Source organism: Bidens hawaiensis, unplaced genomic scaffold (assembly GCF_021521415.1).
Source record: "Bidens hawaiensis isolate Kalapana, Puna unplaced genomic scaffold, B.hawaiensis_p1.1 tig00026897_1, whole genome shotgun sequence".
In the NCBI taxonomy this organism is placed as follows: domain Eukaryota; kingdom Viridiplantae; phylum Streptophyta; class Magnoliopsida; order Asterales; family Asteraceae; genus Bidens; species Bidens hawaiensis.
In genome coordinates this window covers 263,579-284,302 of record NW_027494341.1, presented here as the reverse complement: position 1 = coordinate 284,302, position 20,724 = coordinate 263,579, and the positions used below count along the sequence as shown (strand labels likewise).

General features: G+C 39.0%; 2 protein-coding genes across 2 annotated transcripts; one reads left to right on the top strand and one right to left on the bottom strand.

Moving 5' to 3' along the window:
* Window positions 1–7: 7 nt before the first annotated feature.
* Window positions 8–1,429, bottom strand: LOC143574328 (uncharacterized; the record flags this gene model as incomplete). The annotated part of the gene is made up of 2 exons (XM_077058978.1): window positions 1,261–1,429; window positions 8–678 (listed from the first exon to the last, which is right to left on the bottom strand). Coding segments are annotated over exons 1-2 (813 nt in total), but the record flags the coding sequence as incomplete, so codon positions are not given.
* A 6,660-nt stretch (window positions 1,430–8,089) lies between these two features.
* LOC143574314 (uncharacterized) lies at window positions 8,090–15,413 on the top strand. Its single transcript, XM_077058967.1, has 2 exons — window positions 8,090–8,180; window positions 13,038–15,413. The coding sequence occupies exon 2, from the start codon at window positions 13,061–13,063 to the stop codon at window positions 15,296–15,298; it is 2,238 nt and encodes a 745-aa protein (XP_076915082.1). The 5' UTR covers window positions 8,090–8,180; window positions 13,038–13,060; the 3' UTR covers window positions 15,299–15,413.
* The last annotated feature ends 5,311 nt before the right edge of the window (window positions 15,414–20,724 follow it).

Here is a 20,724-nt window from a genome sequence, read left to right as displayed (position 1 = left end):
TATATCGCTTTTCAGGGTGATCTTTAACCCATCTTTCGGCCCAAGTAGTCTTTCCAGAAGCAGGTAAGCCCACCATCATAATCAACTCACAATTACAAACATCTGAAAACGAAGGTCCCACCAAACCGTTTCCATCCTCAAATGCACAAGACCACGGTCTATACCCATCTAATGGGACCAAACCATCTTCATACCCGAACTGCAACCGAACCACAACATTCTTCAAAAGAACATGTGGAAACAAAGCCGGACCACCATTAACCAAATGGCTCGCAACACCGAGCCATTTCCCATTCTTGGCAAAACCGATTGAACCCATTGGTTCACTTTCCAAATCAACAGCACAAAGAATTGTGTCACCAATATCAAACCTCTCACCATAATTAGAGAACTTTCCAGAATTAGAAAACTTCCCGGTCCCGCCAAACCCAAAACTGTGTTCGGTTTCACCAAGGCAACCTACCTTGTCATCTGTTCTCGAGATGCCGACCCGACAGAGGTGTTGTTGACCAATGGGAGTGTCATCCATATCAACGGGTTGAGCGGATACTATTTTGCAGCTAAAGCAGTACTTCCCTCTAGTTATACCTACATTGGCCCGAGCACCAGACCAGCAATAAGCAAATCCATGCTCATATAGTGCAGAACCTTTGAGCCCGTTTTCTTCAATATCAAAATCTAGTAACAGACAACAAATCATTCAATTTATCAGCTACTATCATCCTTGAATTAAATCAGTAATATATGATTTCACCTAACTTACGAGCTAATACCATCTAATGTAACTAGTAACATGATTTCACCTAACGTATCAGCTAATATCATCCTGGAATTAGCAATACGATTCCATCCAACTAATCAGCTAATATCAACTGATTAAATCAGTAGTACATGATTTCACCTAACTTACGAGCTAATACCATCTAATGTAATAAGTAACATAATTTCACCAAGCTTATGAGCTAATATCATCTAATGGAATTAGCAATATGATTTCACCTAACTTGTCAGCTAATATCATAATCTAATGAAACTAGTAGTGTAATTGGTAGCATTAGTTGTCCTAGGGTTTTGTTAAAGTAAACAGGTTTATGAGATGCAAATTGCTAACAGAGTAGTAGATCGACAAAATTGGATACCCTAACCTGTGATTAATATTAAAAAAGAAATGTAAATTGGTACTGCATTCATTCTAGGGTTTTGAATAGGAAGAAAAGCGGGAAGAAAGTAAGTTAATAATAATAATAATAATAATAATACCTAGATCAGAATCGACAGGGTTAAGAACGACTCGATGATTGTTGAGCAGTGAATGAGAAGGATCATAATATAGCCGTGGTTTCTTTCCCGGCGAGTGGTTTTCGTACGCTGAATAACGTTCCCGCTTCACCGACGAAGCCATGATTGAAATGAAATGAGAGTAAAATTGAGTTCGATGTGATTAAAAATAGTGCAAGAGTTTTGAAAAATTAAAAAATAAATAATAATAATAATAATAAATCTTTAAAAATGTTTAAAAGTCAATAAGATGATGGGTCGAGCTCATGGGTTGTATCTTTAATTAATTAGATTTAGTATTTTCTTCTTTTAAGGTGTTGACATGTTATCATTACCAATGGGCTTTCAATACCCTTCCATCACTGTTACGTAGGCGGAGAAGTATACATTAACAAAACCATCAAACACATGTAATAGTTTAACTTATTTTTTTGAACGGTAAAGAATCTTACGTGTAAATCTACCTTTTCAGGGCTATGTCCAAGGTCGACTTCTTGACCGCCGTGAGACCGTACCTCCGTTGCTTGGGAACCGGATGGAATTCGTAAACCCTTTCGGGGCTATGTCCAGGTTCGAACATGGGATTAAAGCCATGATTCGTCTTTTCACCCTGATATCTGTCGAATTGACCTAAGTGAGAATCGAACTTGCATCTCCTAGTCCACTAAGAGAGGCCATGCCTCTTACCATTAGACCAACTTCTCGGGAAATGTAATAGTTTAACTAACAACAAAGTTATTCTTAATCTTTTTTATGTAAAAAATTAATGAGTGAATGTGATTGGTTGAAGAAATATGTGGTCACCACCTCCCCTTGCCTAACGCTCACCATTCTGATGGCGCTTGCGCCTTTGCCACCCTCTTTGTCGAGGGTTGTAATGATGTGTGGTGCCCTCTTTCCCGATGTGAAGTTGGTTTTAACGCTCATTACACTTGGTCTTGTGGATTAATCACCATTAGAGATAGCTATCTCTAAATATGCAAATGAATCGAATGTTCAATGAATTGTTTCTTCAGAAAAAAGCGTATATATAAATTAATTTATCAAACAAACGAACATAAACAAACTTTTTGTTTATTTAGCCGAATGAATAAACAGGAACACATATTGTTCATCATGAATGTCCGATTGTTTAAATTTGTTTATATTCTTTCGTTTTACATTAATTAATGTTTGTTAATGGATATTAGGCCTAACAAATTGATACTTCCAACTAATTTTAATTGGTGTTTAGTCAGTTTTGTTTGTTCATTCTTTGACCGGCTATATTCCAAACCCGTTTATGGATATTAATGAACGAACATAAACGAACATGTTCATCTTTATAACGAATGAACCAAGAACAAGAAACCTTTGTTTCATTATTGATTATTTGTTCGGTTAAAATTAAACAAACAAATACAAACATGCCCATTTCGTGTTCGTTCAGTTGCTTTAGTTCGTTTACATGTCTACCCTAGCTGCTTAATTGAGTTTTTTTTGAAATAGTGCCTTTTGAAAAAATTGAAGTTTTAAGTAGTACTCTCTACTGGTTGTTACTTCACTGCATGATTTTATTTATTTCTATTTTATTTTTTGTTTAACATATATATTAAATTCTAATTTTGTTAGGTTAAGTATAACGTTGGGTCAGTCACGAGTCCATGAATTATTTTGTGTATGTGGGTGGGGGTGGGGGGGGGGGACGGGTTGTCGGGTCGGGCAAGAGAGAAACAAACAGATTTTCAAATAACAGAAGGTTGTTTGCTTTAATTTGATATATTATATACTTAAGTCTTCATGAGTTTAATGGGCCAATTAGGCCCAATAGTCATCCTTGTTTATAATTTGCGCCAAAGCCCGTTCTATGCTTATCCAGTGTGACACTGTGACGTAATGACTAGTGTTGTTTATGATAACATTGATAAACTTGTCCACGGGTCATTATACATCACAAGGTTTAATTATCAACTTCCTTTTTAATAATCTTTACTTATTTTAAAACTTATGAATTTGCCTAGTGTAAGCTTAAATACCAAGGAATGGTACCTATACACCTAGAATGCTTAGTAGCATGACAAAACCAAATCCGTATGTGTATGTTACATGACTTTGACATATTATTAAAATAAGGGAATCTCTTGCTTGTTTGTTTTATTACTCGGTAAACCTCGTATTTACTCACTCTTTTTTCTCTTATTACTCGGGGTGCCTGAAATAGGTATTGTTAATGCTAAAAAACAATTACCTCACTTAGGTCCATTTTAATAAGAAGAAACTTTTGTACAATTCAAATCAGACCCCAATAAGCTCATTAAAAATTTATTTGCTTAAACCAATAATAATAAAAAAAAACCTTTTATTTAAATTTTTATCGACTTTGACACAATATTCTTAACGATTCTCGGAGATGAACCTGCTTTAAACTACCTATTACGAGAGAAAGTCACGACTTCTTCTTTGAACTACCCAATACAATTTTACATTCACCTTCATTGTCTCTTTATGAGACTAAGAGTATGCTTGAGAGAATCACAAGAAGTGAAGTAAAGTAATGTTACAAGAACCTTTTGAACGCCCCACCATCGAGTTAAGCAAGTAAGCAACAACTTTTAATAGAATGTGTATCATGTTTGGATAAGCTCTATAATTTTGTATAGTCCGGATATGTAAATTTTTATGGTTTGAATAACTGCATATTTACGTTACTATAATTTAGATCCCACGAATTCTTAGATATATAATAATCTGAAAATTATTATTAGATTTAAATGGGAAAAACATAAACCAAACGTTTTTTGTTTAAAACAATGCAATCACAAATCGACGGCAAAAGAAGCCAACTGCAAAACTGGTCACAATTGCAACATAACATAACCAAGAAGGGGTTTTTTTTAACACAAATTTCTTCTACTTTCTTAACCTAGACTCCGGACATTTGGCTATTTAAGAGACTTTGTTTCTAACACTAGGCCAAGCATGAAGGTTTTGCTATTGCAATTTTGGTTGCAAACGCAATTTGCTACCGAAACTCCTAAATAGCCATATTTCTAATATTGTGTACCACGTAAATCATGAGGTAATTCAACATACGTAAGCCTTGAAGAGTACAAGTGCCAAAGCAACAAAACACATCTTGTCTTTCCTTTTTCCTTTTCTCTTTTCAGCTTTTCCATCGTTTAAATACTTTGCTCTCTTGTGAGTTTATCTTTTATCTAGCAAGCAGAATGGGACTGTCTCACTAGACTGCTTTTATATATGCTACATTAATATTCGTGTTCATAACCTTTTAGTTCAATGCTTTTATCTTATAGTAACAGTTTCATTATGTGGTCAAACAACTAAACAAATATATTACAAACTAAAATAATTACTTTGTTTTAGCTTCGATTAGAAACAAACAAAAAAGGAACAATATAAACATAATATAATGGTGTAAAAATAATAGTCTTGACTAGCCCTCATTTCTAGAATACCTAAAGTGGTCATTCAAGTACAGTTAGATCGCCTAATTAAAATATGTCATCCGACTGGTTATGCAACCATCCTCTACTAGACACGTGCCCGCATAAAGAGTCAAGTACACTTGATTTTTTTAAAACGACAGATGCTCAAAACCAATGAGTTAGAACGACTGTTTAAAGTTTTGTTTCCGTTGGATCCGTTTGTTTAAAGTGTGGTCGCGTGGCCAATCTAAACGGTTAGATTTTTATAAAAATTGTCATGTAGCCAATCTAAATGGTCATATTTTTATGAATATGGTCGTATGGCTAATCTTGTTAGCATGGGGAAGGATTTTATTGAGTTACAAATCAGGCGGATGAAATACATAAACAGACGAATGGCATATGAAAACAGGCGGCCGACAATTTTTGAAGTGGATGCCTTTTTTTTAGGATTTTCAAAACAAAGGGCCAGTTTTAGTCTTAAAATCCCTTTGATCAAAATGATACATTCTGAGGATTTTCCTTATAAGTTAAAACTGATTCATTTGATAACTAATTACTAAGTGATTTTCCTATAAAGTGGTGTACAACGTGGGTTTTCATTTTTTTAAAAATTTAACATACTACGTCATAATATATTCTCTTGTCATTATCATACTGGAGAGGGATCTCCAAAAGACTTCAAATTAACATTCTTTTCTTCTTGACAAATCAAAGGATAACATCCTTCATACTCTTTTGTTAATTCAGCCGATCAATCTTAATACATATTTTAGTTTTGTATTCCTGATTACATGACACAAACGATCTTTTAGCCATTTTAAATGAAATTATGAAAGAAGAGTGAGATCGTTTTGAATGAAGTTTTAATACATATTTTAGTTTTGTTCTCATTGAACTGAGTGTCTCACCGGAAACAGTCTCTCTATTTCTAAAGGGTGGAGATAAAACTGTCTACATCTTACTCTCCTCATACTCTACCATTGGTTTGCTATTTGTGGGATATACTGAGTACGATGATGATGATGATGATGATGAATCAAATTTTTCTCAATTAAACAAATAAAACAATCATTTAAACTCCCATCATACATGATTACGCAAAGCAGACTTCATGTATTCCATCACCGAAAAACAAATTTCAACACTTACGGTTGCAATGGGTAATAATGATAGAGAGCTAACTTCAATTAACGAATAAACAATACACCAATTCAAACGAAGTAAGTGAGTAAAATAATGTATAACCGAAACATTTTTTAGAGTAAACACATAATCAGTTAAATTCACCTGACATATTACTTCCGCTATCATACCATGTTTTTAATTAACTTAATGTAGATTTGGTTGAGAGTTTGAGACTTGTGCTTAAAAATTGAGCATTCGAGCTTAAACTTGTATTTAAATTTGTTTTCTATTAAACTCAAATTTAGTGTGCATATTATCTATATAATTATAGTTGTAAATATGTAAAAAAAAATATTAGGGTTGGTCTCAAATTTCATGAGGTCATTCTCGAATTCCAACAGGGTCGTTGTGTCATTCTCAAAGTGTCGAGGTCAAAATTATACAGGAGTCGCTCGAGATTTTAACACATATATATTAATAAAAAAATTTCACAAGGGTCGGCTGACCCTTACACCCAAAGGGTGGGTACGCCATTGCACTCGCGCACCACTTTCTCCACCATCGATCACCACCACTTGTGTACTCAGCATTGACTCAAGACTTACTGGCTCATAACAATTCAGACATCTCACTAATCCAACATTTACTGGTACAAGGATGTCAAACAACCCCTTATTTCAACCACCATCTTTTTATTCTTTTTTTTTTCACAAAATCATGAGAACCGTCTTCGACATTACTATTTCTTAGGCTGTTGTATCCTGTGAGACTCATCAGAGAGAGTCGAAATTTATTTTTAGGGACACATTTTAACACGAATTCTTAGCCACAAGCGTTAACACATAGTTTGCTCATTTTGCAGTCAACAGCGAAGTCGAAGAACTTGTTGAACTTTTGTCTAGACAACAATTCGAATCATCTCGATTATTTTAACTTGTTAGTTTTATATAATATATTCTTCTTTTTGTATACGATTATGTAGTTGCTCTTTTTATCATGAATAATGAGAGTATCGTTGCTATTTATTGTTATTATTTATTTTCAACATAGCTTCTTACAATCCCTATTCCCTAATGCTATACTTTTTTAGAACGGTTAACTCACATACACCAATGCATCATCTAAATCTACTTTTAAATCTACATTAAAACCCACCATTATAATATAAACCTTATAAAATTGAGAATAAGCATATACATTACACCACCTTAATATCACTAAGCTTTAAGCCTTTGACGCATCAGTATGTATTTTACAAAAAATGATCTTTTATTATTAGGCATATTAGAAATAAATAATTTTATCTTCCGCGTATCGGTCGATAATAATCTCATTCTTAAAAATCTATGCCAACTGTCCAACCTTTCGACTATTTTTTCTTTTCATTGACCTCTATTAAAAAACACTTAATGTCGTTAAGTTCTTTTTTCCAAATTTCAAACCGAAGTTTTTTGAGTCGAATCATGTAAAATTATCTAGAAATGGTGGGATTATTATCGGCCCATAAATGTAAGATTATTTATTTCTAATTTGACTTATTATATTTTAGTTTATTCATTTTGAAAACTTCACAATTCTGAGTTGTACTATTTGTAATATATATAAACGAAATCTTTAAAAGTTCTCTGGTTGCTCCCTACATTCTCTTGAGCCAATATATTGCATTATTTGTAAATGAAGGTTTCTCATGCATTTGACTCGAATTCATGGGTACGGGTCTTACCAATCCCAGATATTCTTTAAACGGGTTATAACATCTTATTAAATTAAAAATTAATCACACCAAATATTTGATATAAAAATCTTATAAAATGAGGATATACTAAAAATTAATATATGATTTCTTTAATATATATATATATATATATATATATATTATTTATAATTGAAAAGACAATTTTATAAACGGGTTATGAATTTCACCAAATCAAATAACTTTTAAACCGGGTTATAATATCTCATTTATATGTGAACTCTTTCATCATCAAATACTAAGTATATTATTAATTTTAGTACAACAAATAAAACTAAATTCCACAAAATATATAAATATTATAAACGAAAAACAACCATCGTAATACAAGAGATAAAAACTATTATGTCTATATATTTAGAAATCCAAAGAATATGATACGATAGTAAATAAATGACTTATAGCTTTTGTGGGTTTAGCTGTCCACTTTTTCTTTATATAGTGCTTGAAGCTGATCAAACTATTGTACGTGTACTTTAGAGATTGAGTGTCTGCAGTTCTCTATCTTTTTTTTATATCACCAACCGGGACACTCCAAGCACCAAGCGTCATCATCTTTATGCAATTCCAGTAACCTTGGCTGTCTTCTTCTTCAGGTATACCACTGCATTTGCTATTAATGACAAACTTTATTACTTTCTTTCTCAAAAAACAATTGCAGATTTTTTACATTCTCATATTAGTTGCTAAGTCATTTTTTTGTTGTTGTAACCATGCAAAGTAATAATAATTTCTCAATTCACACCTTTTAATTACCGTGTGTTCTTTATTACTCAATAGCTCTCGTACCTTAATTATTATCTTACTGTTTATTCGTTAATAATATATAGAAGCTTATGATCATGATCAACATGGGCTTTTAACACTTTGTATACGGTTTAATCTTATGCTTATGTTTAATCTTTATCTTTGTTGATTCACATTTCTTTACAATTGTCGTTAATATCGTCACATAGGTTTTAGACACGCATGATTTCTAAGGACAAAAGGTAAGTAATGCATTTATTAGTTATATCTATATATTTTTTCTAATTATGTCCCACATTTTATATAACTTTTAACATAATGTAACGAGAAATCATTTAAAATCTTAAATAAAACGTACACAGCGTTATATGATGGGGCCAGTTTGAACTTTCTTCGACATCCATCCTTCCACACAGATAGATGTTTTTATGTTTGATATTCTTGGGGCACTCATTAAAACATGACCACCTAAATCAATTCAATGTTATGAAAACTTGACATCAAATCCAAATAGTACTATTGTAAATACTTTGCTGAGTTGATTTGCTGGTTATCTAGCGGTGAACTTGAAAAAACCAAAATATGAATCATAATAAAAAATCAATCCAACAAAATACAGATGTGTTGGTTGTGAATTTTTATAAGTTATGATTGAATGTACATTTAATAACTAAATAAAGTTTTATAATAGTTTTTAGACTTTTTTCTTAAATCAATGTAGCAGTTGCACTTTACTCTATAAATTGACAAGTTTTTTCCACAAAACTTGATTAGATTTATTAACTGAAATGAGTTTGAATATAAATATCACAATCACATAAACCGTTTTTCCCGATAACCAAATAACCTAGAGTATCATCCGTGCAACACACCCGTCTTTGTTTCAAACCATCAACTTAGCATGTCACGTCATATTATAAACTAACACACAAAAACTTTCTCGTTTCCAGTAATTATTACATGTCCTTTTCTCAAACCGTCACACTGTCAACTACTTTTCCCTGTTTTAATCAATATCAATTTATATCTTTCATAATCTTTGTCCATGATCCCAAATTGACTTATTGCAAAATTCATTTTGATAATTACAGAAGTTAAAAGACTTACTAGAATACTTGTACTACTTAGACAAACCTGCATGAAAGTGCGTATACACATTATTCTCCGTATATTATTTATCAAATAAAGCTTCTTCATGTGTTACCGTTCCTTTTCAAATGTGCTTAGGATGATTGTACCTTATGCCACATCATTTGTATTCTCTACATTTCACTTTCTTTCCCTAGACTTCACTAAACTTTAACTTTTCTTCCCTAACTATTAATTAAATACAACATGACCTTTAATTTTACTAATAAACTTCATACTTATAAATTTCTTTTAACTATTATTTTATTAGTTTTATTATTATATGCTATATTACCATTTTGATTTTGTTATTTTTTCTTTCTATTTTTTATGTTATTTACCATTTTGACTCAATTATTTTTTTCTATGTTTTACGTGACCGGTCTAACTTTTGCGAGTTAACATGTTATTTGGTTCAATATTTTGTCTATTTTGTTTCGCTTAAATGGTCTCGCCGTGATACCTTTTCTATTTAGTTATTTGTTTCCGTGTTTTAAGTTTCGACTTACACATTCTTCTCTATGAATTACTTTATAAGTTTATTTAACTTATTCAATTTTAATAAACCCTATATTTGTATCGGTATTCATTTTAATGGTTTCCGTATGTATATACTTTATATGTTTATTTAACTTATGTTTTACGAGTTAACACACGTGCATGATTCAACATTTTTACATTTAATTTTTTGTTTAGTTAAACAGTCCAGCCGCAAAATCCAAGTCCTAATTGTATTTGTAAGAATGTAGAAATGCTAATCACTTTAAAACTTTAACTTCATGATTATGCTACGTTTCTGTTGACCATTGATTCAGATATTCACCTAAGATGTCACTAGAATTTTACAAAAAGACTCACCGACAAAATGAATTTAGATACTATCACACCACCCATTTCTGTACTTCACACCTCCAAAGGTTTTAAAACGATTGTTTGACAAGTATTCAAATGGCCGTTTCAGAAGTGGCTAGTCAAAACGACCGTTTGACAAAATACTCAAATGGTTTTCAAAAGTAAGAAGCTATAATTTGAAATTATGAGTTTAAAATGGTCATTTGACAAAAACTAAAATAACCGTTTTGAAAAGTAGGAAGTCAAAACGGCTGTATGAGAAATCCAAAAGATCATTTGAAAACAGTGTGAGATTGGATTTTAGATGGTTTGCTTATAGCATGCCCAAAATTTAATCACAAAAACTCAGGTCCCGGATCGATAATCAAACAAACTAAACAAATAACTCTTGTTTATTAATCAGAAAAATATAACTCAAAAAGCTGATTACAACTCTCAAACCCTAACTCGGTTTGACTATTGATGATGCCACACCCCCATTCTAGGCCTAGGAGTATGAACCATAGTTGGTACCACATTTGTAAATAAATCAGAGTAGCGGGTTAATGCGAAAGATTTTATAAAATATAAGGATCAATATTATAATTATTTACAATACAAAAGACGAGACGAAAGTCTCGTTTGGTTTTACTTGTTTATATGTTTTACAAAACCACCAAGTTTTAATACTTACATAAAACTATCCGAGCCATCGGATACTTGAGCTTCTTCGTTCTTTCAAGCTCTAATCTTGATTACCTGCACAATGTTAAATAAAATACGTCAGCAACGAATGCTGGTGAATATGCTGACGCTTAAAATATTTTCTTTACTTAATCACCCCTCGAGACCACGTAAGTCTCGGCCCATCTTGGCTTAGGAATAATCAAGTTAAATAAATCATCATAAACTTGAGTCTCTGCACTATGTCACCTCAGCGAAACACCGCAGCGTTTATGACATAACTTAGGTACTATAAATATACACATGGCCATTCCCCACTCGGACGTAACTTAGGTCCGGCCGATCGTGGCTGGAGGTCGTGACCAAGCGTGGTGCGATGTGCCCACCGCGTTCCACATATGAAAGGATCCAGACAAACGTATACCATAGCCTAAGGGCTGGCTTATACTATTATTTATAATGTTTTTAGAGACACATAGCCTCATGTAAAGTTTTTCATATAATCAAGTTGACTCGTTTGAAAACAAGTTTATAAAAGTGGGGCGTATTCACCTTTCAATGGGATCGGCTTCCAACACCGTCCGTTAGTCTTTCCTTCGCTATCTCGCACCTATAGTACGAGTATAACATTCATTAGTCGGATACACGATCCGGCTTAAGACCTTTAGTCTTATTTATCTCGATGAACCTTTAGTTCATTATTTTATTTTACTTTAAAACCTTTAGTTAAAAAGTAATCTTTATAAACATTTAGTTTATTTATAAAACCCGACGTTTCTTCTTTATTAAGAAACGTATTCTTTTCTTTTATTACTTAAGTATACTCATAATACTTAAATAATATATTTCATACAAAGAATAATCTTATATATATATATATATCTATTTATATATATATTTTATCTTTTCCTTTCTTTATTTTCTTTGTTATATTTTTCTTTGATTATCGAGAATAACTTCGACTTAGGGTATTAAGCCTTTTCAATATTTTATTATTATTTTGGTCGGGCATTATGCCTACCTTTGTCGGCTTAGAAATACCACAACACTTGGGCAACACTTCGACGTTACTTGCTTTTTAATGCTTTCTTGATCAACACTTCTCCACTTGGCACGTTTCTCGAGATACCACACACCTTTGGCACGCACTTCGAGGAAATCATCGGGTCGTCAGGGCAACACTTCCTTCTTGTTCGGGATGTCGGGGTGTGGCACGGAAATCGAGGTAACGGGCACGAAACGAGGTTTCGGGGCACGTTTATCGAGAGGGATTGTTGGCACGTAACTCGAGGTAGTGAGAGAGTCTAGAGAGAGAGTAACTATGTGAGATTTGGTGTGCAAAAGTGAAGAACCGGAGCTCGGTATTTATAGGCCTGATTTTGGGTCCCATCGCAGTATGCGATGGGTCCCTGAGCTGGCCCGTCGCGTACCGCGACGTAGGCCTGACGAGTCATCCCCTAGACCTGCCACATGTCGACACGTGGCAGGCGGCGTCACACGTGTCAACACGTGGTGACACGTGGCAATAGGCAATAGGCATACGTGTCACGTTTTGTCAGACACCCCATCGCGGTACGCGATGGGTGTCTTTCTTGACCCTGTCGCGTAGCGCGTTGGGATAAGAAAACAGATTTTTCAGTTTAGTCCCTGCAGTTTGGAAATTGGCAGAATTGGTCCTTAGACTTTTAGAAACTTGACATTTTTTGCCCGAAATTTACGTGATGTTACAGATGAACTCTAACTCGGTTGCATTTAGATGAACCTTCTTCGGTTACATCTCATGTGTGTCTCTAGATGAACCCTAACTCGATTGCATCACACACCTCACAATCTATAGACTAACCTAACTTGCTAGCCAAGACATTACCTATTATAATTACAATACAATTAGGAAACATAACGTAACTAGAAAACATAATCAACCTCGACCGACTTGTTCTTATTGGTCCTTCAAGTTCACCGACTTGTGACTTGAAGTTTGAAATTACTTCCAACAAAAACAACTACTATGAGTTTATGATGGGCAGGTTCTAAAAGAAACTTTATTTTTTAATCTTGTGTAGCTAACTTTGTAAAGCAAGCAAAAATGGGGAGAATGATGGTTGAAATTCCAATCCCTCCAAAATGGAAACAACTATGGGATACATGGGATCTCCGAGGCTTCATCATCTTAAGTATTTCATTACAAACGTTTCTCATCTTTGTTGCTCCACTCCGAAAACGAACCAAAAAGAACTGGGTAGTCATGCCATTGTGGATTGCGTACCTGTTAGCCGATTGGGCGGCTAACTTTGCGGTCGGGCTCATCTCAAACAGCCAAGGGAACCCTGATGAGGCCCCGGGGAAGAAAAACAGGAACCTGGTGGAAAACGAAGACCTTCTTGCCTTCTGGGCACCATTTCTTTTGGTGCACCTTGGTGGTCCGGACACCATTACGGCTTTTGCATTGGAAGACAACGAGTTGTGGCTCCGTCATCTCCTCGGCCTTGTCTTCCAATGCATAGCTGCGGTTTATGTGTTTGTTCAGTCACTTCCACATAACGGGCTATGGATTCCTACTATGTTGATGTTCATGACAGGAATCATCAAATACGTGGAGAGAACACGCTCGCTTTATCTTGCGAGTGCTGATAGATTCAAAGAGGTGATCCTTACAGAGGCGGATCCGGGGTCCAACTACGCAAAAATGATGGGCGAATACAAATCTAAGAAAGCGGCCAAACTGCCGACTTCAATCGAAGTAGTAAAAGATAGCGCGACCACGACCATATCCGCCAACAAGGCTAAGAAAGGGAAACTAACAGAACTGGAGGTGGTGCAGTATGGTTATCAGTTCTATGAAAAGTTTAGAGGTCTTATTGTTGACATGATTTTCAGCCGAAAGGAACGGAATCAGAGTCGCGATTTCTTCTTGAATAGGAATCCGAAAGACGCGTTCAAAGTGGTGGAGGTCGAGTTAAACTTCATCTATGAAGTTTTATTCACCAAGCTTCCTGTGGTGTATGGAAGAATTGGATTCATTAGTAGGTTCTTCGCACTAGCCACCGTGTGTTTAGCCATTGTCTTATTCATAATGAAAGGCAAATCCAACTACCATAAAGAGGATGTTACTATTACCTATGGTTTGCTCTTTGGGGCCTTGGTTTTGGATTTGAGTGCTCTACTCATGCTTGTGTTTTCAGACTGGACCATCATTTCTCTTCGGAAATCGCCGGATTTGGAGCCTGACAACTCTCTCAAGAGCAGAATTATTACTAGTGTCCTCACACTCCGCACTGAGGGCACACTTCAGCCCTCCCAAAACCGGACGGAACAAAAAAAGGTTAATGTTCTAGACAAATGTAGAAACTGGCTGCCGATGACAATTATGAAACGAAGGTGGTCCGAAACCATTTCAACTTTCAATCTTATCGACTACTGCTTGCACCCTCTTGCGCGTCCATATCAAAAAGTTTTTGACAAGTTGGGAATTAACGGGTTTATTGATAGCATAGTTTTTGTAGACAGTAAAAAATTCTCCGAAGAACTTAGAGATTTCATCTTCTATGAGCTCAAGTCAAAGTCAGAGCTCGCGGATGACTTGGAAACCTCAAAAGAGATCAGTTCAGCACGCGGAGATTGGGTGCTTCGAGTCGAAGAAGGTTGGAGTGGCTTGCTCAAATACGTTGGAGGCGTCGACTATGATCAAAGTATTATTCAATGGCACATCGCTACTGAGATATGCTACAACGCAAACCTCTACGATGAAAAGAACAACAACGGCACACCCGAGTCAGTAAAAGAAAGGGAAATCTCAAAACTGCTATCTGATTACATGTTGTACCTTCTTATGATGCAATCAAGCATGATGTCCGCAGTCGCAGGTATTGCACAAATACGGTTCAGAGATACTTGTGCCGAGACCAAAAGGTTTTTTAATGACATGAAAAGTAACAAAGAAAGTGCATCTCAAAACAAAAATGGTGATAAGCACATACAAGCTTGTATGGATATTTTGAATGTATCGACCGACGTGGAACCAGTTGCCATAAAGGGCGACCGAAGCAAGTCCCTGCTATTCGATGGTTGCATTTTGGCGAAGAAATTGATCGATATAGATCTAACAAAACCAAATTTGAAAAAATGGGGGATTCTAAGCAAGGTATGGGTGGAGTTGTTGTGTTATGCTGCGAGTCATACAAGAGCCAGCATGCAGGCGGCACAAGTGAGTAAAGGTGGTGAGCTTATTACCATTGTTTGGTTGCTGATGACTCATTTTGGTTTGGGAGATCAGTTCCAGATCAGTGAAGGTCCGAAAAGAGCGAAACTCATCGTTGGCAAGTAGTTTCGAGTTTTTATTATATATATCTAGCCATGGGAAGAACTGCATCAATAAATTAAGGTGTTAGACCTATAAGAGTTTTCTTTTTCTTGTATTTTTTTTTCTTGTTTTGTTTGTTTGGATATATCGAAGGACATTATATATGTAATGATCATCAATTTTAACTATAATGATAATAACCATGGGTTCATGAAGAAACACTAAGTGACCCTGTACAGATTATAGATAATCTGGGGGTTAAGTAATGTTTCCCACGGATGAGGTCTAGCTGAGAAGGCTGTTCTTCAGGAGACCTGCAAAACAAACACCGTAAGCTCGTCACTGAGAAGGGGGGGGTTCCTCCTTGTGACCACCCTCCGGCGTGAGAATCAGACTAGGTTGCTCTGAATATAAGTGTATATTAAGAGATTACTAGATAACTGGATAGCAGATGATCTTACCATTCCAAGATATTGGAGTATTTATAGCCGAAGGTAGGTTTCCTAGAAGGCACAGCCGGCTGAATAGTATTCCTGTTCAACCAACAGTGGACTATGCACAGGCCATACTGGTTGGTGGGTAGGTTACGGCCAACAGTAACAAAGTCGGCTGCACTATTCCACCAACTGTAGATTATGCACGTCCTACTTACTGTGGATTGTACGCAGGCCATGCTGGTTGGTGAATAGGTTACGGCCAACAGTGACACTATTCCACCAACTGTAGGCCGCGCATGCTCCTCAGTAAGGGTTGGTGAGTAGGCAGCGGCTAATAGTGACAAACAGTACTAGAGGGTGCTCCTCCTCGCCCTGTTGTCGATGAGCTGTCACCCTGTGATTGGCTCATGGGCTGTTCTGGTCAGATCGTCTGTCCTATCCATACCTTGGTAGGTATGGTACAAAAGATCTTTCAGAATCAGACTGGCTCATTTAGGCGGGATTGTTCCCGCCTTGCTCATTCCTTCATGTGACTACTGAAGTAGCTAGTGTCTTGTGCGTGTAGCCCTGCTGTCTGCGGGTAGCCTTTCTTGATGGCTTGTATCCGCAACTGCGGGAACAGGCGGGGTACTTCACCATTGGGAGGCTTTCCCTGCGTGTTCAGCTTGTGTACTGCGCGTAAGATCCTATGAGCATGGTGGGTCCTGCGGGAGCAGATGGCCTTTGCGCAGACGTCCCTGTTCAAGGTGAGTCTTGCGGGACCAACTGGTCTCTGCTGGGACCTACCTCTTCAAGTCCCCCCAGTCCAATGTTCTTCTCATGAATGTCTAATAAAGTGAGGTGAACTTTTGGACTTTGAGCAAGGGGTTTTGAAAAGGGTTTCTAGTCTTAAGGTTCTCCGTGGGGATTCTTCCCGCGGATTTCCTAATGTCACTTGCAAAAATTCCCGATTTTTTTGCTTGATCTTTGGGTATGATGCGGGTAGGTATGTAACCTTCTCGCAAGTCAGGAACGTTGAGTCTCACTTGTGTGGATTCTCCTTGAGGTTTTAGTGGTTTTGAACATAGTGATCAATTATGTTTAAACCACCAATTCCATCCTGGAGCCTCAAACAATGTAGTTCTCGACGTTCCCGCTATGCGGGGATGTTATTTCCGTTTCCACAAGCATTGCCCAGAAGATCCTTCCTGGTTTCAATTCCCTGCCGAGCGTTAGGTATGTGAAGGGTTTTGCCTTAACACTGTACCGACGCTCGTCTTACGGTTACTTTACTTTCAAGGTACTCCTGGCGTCAATTCCCTGCGGGTGCTAGGTACGTGAAGGGTTTTGCCTTAAAACTGTATCCGCACCCGTCTTATAGTTACTTTGTTACCGGGGTATTCTTGGCTTCAATTCCCTGCGGGTGCTAGGTATGTGGAAGGTTTTGCCTTAATACTGTACCCGCATCCGTCTTATGGTTACTTGGTTGCCAAGGTAAGGGGTATTTTCCCGCTTACTTTTGAATCTTTTTGAATTTTGAATTTTGAAATTCGAAAGGTTGGTGAGGATAAGAACAATCCAAACATCTGAAACGTCGTGTGACGGTTTCTTCTGACTGTGTCAGGACGTGCAGGAAGTTATGGTGACGTGACAGAACATGGTCATTCCAGTCGCTTTTTCAAGCGCGTGGGCATGATTTTTCCGGCGCGTGGCCGCGAAATTACTGGCACACGTCCTTTCAACAGCTGTTGCCAGCTTGCTTTTTGCCACGTGTCATAGTTTCATTGCACCTTTGATTTCTCTCTCCTCCGCATTAAATTCACCGCATTAATTGCGGTTACTATATAAAGGGGGAGAGGGTTATTTGCAATTCACACTTTTCACTCTTCTTCTTCTTCTTAGTGATTTCCGGCAAATACTCCCCTTTTTCAGGCAAGCATTTTCCCGAAATCACTCTTCTTTCTGCAAAAATGTCTTCTCGTGATGCTGAAGCTATAGCTGACGACAGGGGTACTGCTGGTGAGTGCCAGTGTGCTCTGCCCGGCGATCAGTACCGGTATGTTGTCAGGAAGTTCATGCTCGATCATCTCGAGCCTGAGTTTCCTGAATCCCACCAGACCGTGTACGATGCCCCCAGTGGCAAGATCGGGGTTTATGCTGCATTTTTTGTCTATGGGAATCTTAGATTCCCATTGACAAAATTTGTTTACCGTGTCCTTGAGAGGCACGGTGTCCATTTGACCGAGCTGCACCCCATGGCGATCGCCAAGATTCGCCATTTTGAGTGGGTGTGCCGGATTTTGGGCATCGAGCCCCATGTGGATCGCCTGATGACCTTCTATACCTGGAGGTGCATCCAAGGGTGGTACACCCTGACGACCCGTATTAAGGGTCTGAAGATTTGCGACACCGAGCGCAGTCTTCGCGCGTGGAAGCAGGAATTCTTCTATATTTCTGCCCGCGCCATCCCCCTTGCCATGAAGTTTAAAAATGGCCAAGCGATACCGAGCCTTCACGCCCCCAACTACCAGGAGGCGGAATGGTTTTCGAAGATATCCCGGATCCAATCTCCGGTTTACCGGTTTGCGGAGTCCGGGATGGTCATGTTAGGGATGAGCCGGGTGTGGAAAGATGCATCTCTGGTTCCCATCCTCCTCGAATACGGTTTGAACTCTATTCCCTATGGTATGTCTTGTTTTTCTTTTTTGATACAAGTTTGTCTTCTAACTGTTTCTTTTCTCAGAGGGAAATGATTTGGAGTCGCTTCTGTTTCCGCGGGAAGCCGACGGTCCCGCGCGGATGGGTACTCGTGCTTTGGACGAGGGCGAGTTGCCCATCCTGGAGCAAACAGCGGATCGGTTTGTGGAGGTCTATCCGCTGGGCCACGAGATCCTGAGCCACCGGCGGCCAGGTAAGGCGATATTCTTTCCTCAACCCCTTAACGCTGTACCCGCTGTTGGAATTCTTGACCTGTCTTCTTCTGAGGAATCCTCAGATGCTCCTCCATTGGTGCGGAAGAAGAAAGCTGCTGCCAGCGGGAAAGGGAAGGAGAAGGCCTCCACGGCTGGTCCGGTGGTTCTATCTGACTCGGAGTCAGATAGTGAAGAGGTGGCGGGGAAGCCCGATTGTGAGAGGACCACTGTTCCGGAGGCTACGACCGTTACCTCCGGGGTACCAACGAAGACGACGGTGACCGGTACCAAGAGGCCGGCTCCGTCGGGTTCCTCCCCGCCCGTCCGTACGTTCAGGTTCAAGAGAACCCGTAAGTACAATCATAATGTCTTTGCAGATTTATTACTTCATAAATTTCTCACTTTCTTCGTTGTGCAGGCGTGGATGTTGACGCATTCCGGGGTGAAGCGCAGGGGAGTACCTCCTCGCCAATGACGGTAGGCTCGGTCAGCCTTCCTGAGGCGTCGACCCAGGCGCCTGCGCCTGCATCCGCTGGTCCAGTTGCTCGTTCCTTTGAGCCAACTGTTCCGGCCGAGATGACGTCACCGCCGGCCGTGAGTGCGATTTTTACAGCATCCTTCACGGAGCCGGCGGTTACTGCTGCTGCTGAGGCGGTGACCGCGGCGGCGACCACAACGGCGACCACGGCGGCTGCCACCATGCCCGCGCCACCGGCACCTACGGCCGGACCATCAGGTACGCGCGGGGCTTCCTGCCGATCTTTGCCCCCTTCCCGTCTGCCTGACCTGTTGGATGGATTTCCTTTAGGTTCAGGTGATGGGTTTGGCGGCTATCGGCCTGTCATTGACCCTACAGGTGCGTAGGGTTCCTTTCTTTTTCCCTTGTTTTTTATCATCTTTTCCTTACTGCCTTTGTTTCTTTTGCAGTGTCGGATTCCAATGAAGTGTATGTTCCGCGATGGAACATACGCCGAGGAACAACCCTTCGTACCCCTGTGGAGTGCGTGGACTGGGCTCGCCACGCTGCTCCTCATGGTGCGTTGGGGGAAGCCATGGCTAGCTACCAGGAGGGTAGGCTAACCAATGAGCTTCGAGTTCTCCAAGCCCGGATGCAGCCGCGCGTCGAGCTGCTTTGTCGTGAAAACGACAAGTTGAAAGCAGCTCGCGCCAAGGACGTATCTGAGGCGCGTGCTCTCCGGGAGGAGAACCAACAGCTGGCGGCAGCTGCCGCCGACAAGGAGAAGGCCTTCAAGGCCCTCGAGGTTGAAGTTCAGGCGCGACTCGAGGCCCGCTCCAAGGCTGCCCAAGCTGTGAATGAACAGCTTCGGCTGGCCAGGGAGACTGCGTGAAACGCAACCGAGAGGGCTGCCAAGGCTGAAGCCATTGCTGAGCCTTTGCGTGTGGAGAATGAGGAGCTCAAGGCCAAATTAGAGGCTCTCCAACGCGCTCACGATGCCTTGGCAATGGAGGATGCCAAGAAACTCCAGGAAATCTTGGACCAAAGAGGGGTGCTTGACCACACCGAGCGGAAGCTTAAGGGCGTCGAAGAGGCTGCCGCAAAGGAAGTTTTACTTGCCAACCTTAACAAGAGCGAAGCCGAACGCGCCCATAACGAAGCTCAAGCTGCCCTCCAATGGCTTCTTCGAGAAGCGTTGCCTCAGGTATGTTTAGCTTTATCTTCTCGCTTTTCTTTTGTAAGGTTTTAATACTTGTATTTTTTCTTTGTAGGTTGTGCGTCGGGTCTTTTCAGAGACCTCTTACGATGATGCTATGACCGCAGCCCTCAACGCTTCTCATGAGGATGGGGAAAAGGCCGGCTTCCTGCTTGGTCTAGGGTTTGTTGAGAAAGGCGTCCCGCCTTCCAACTTCCCTTTGTTCAATGTGGATACCGAAGCCATTTACGACCAAGCATTGAACCAATACGCCGCCTTCCCGCATCCAGTGGTGGAAAAGGTGGACGAAGTAGCTGTTGCTGATGATGGGTTAGCTGTCCTCAAAGCTTTCCTCGAACCACCCCGTTCTTCTGACGGAGCGGGTCCAAGTGGAAGCGGCCCTGAAGCTTGACCCTGAAGATCCCTTTCCATTGCTAAGATAGACTTGTATAGATTTACTCTTTCAGGCG

Excerpts from the sequence above, each read along its gene's own strand:
- LOC143574314 (XM_077058967.1), top strand. The coding sequence starts at position 13,061 with ATGGGGAGAATGATGGTTGAAATTCCAATCCCTCCAAAATGGAAACAA.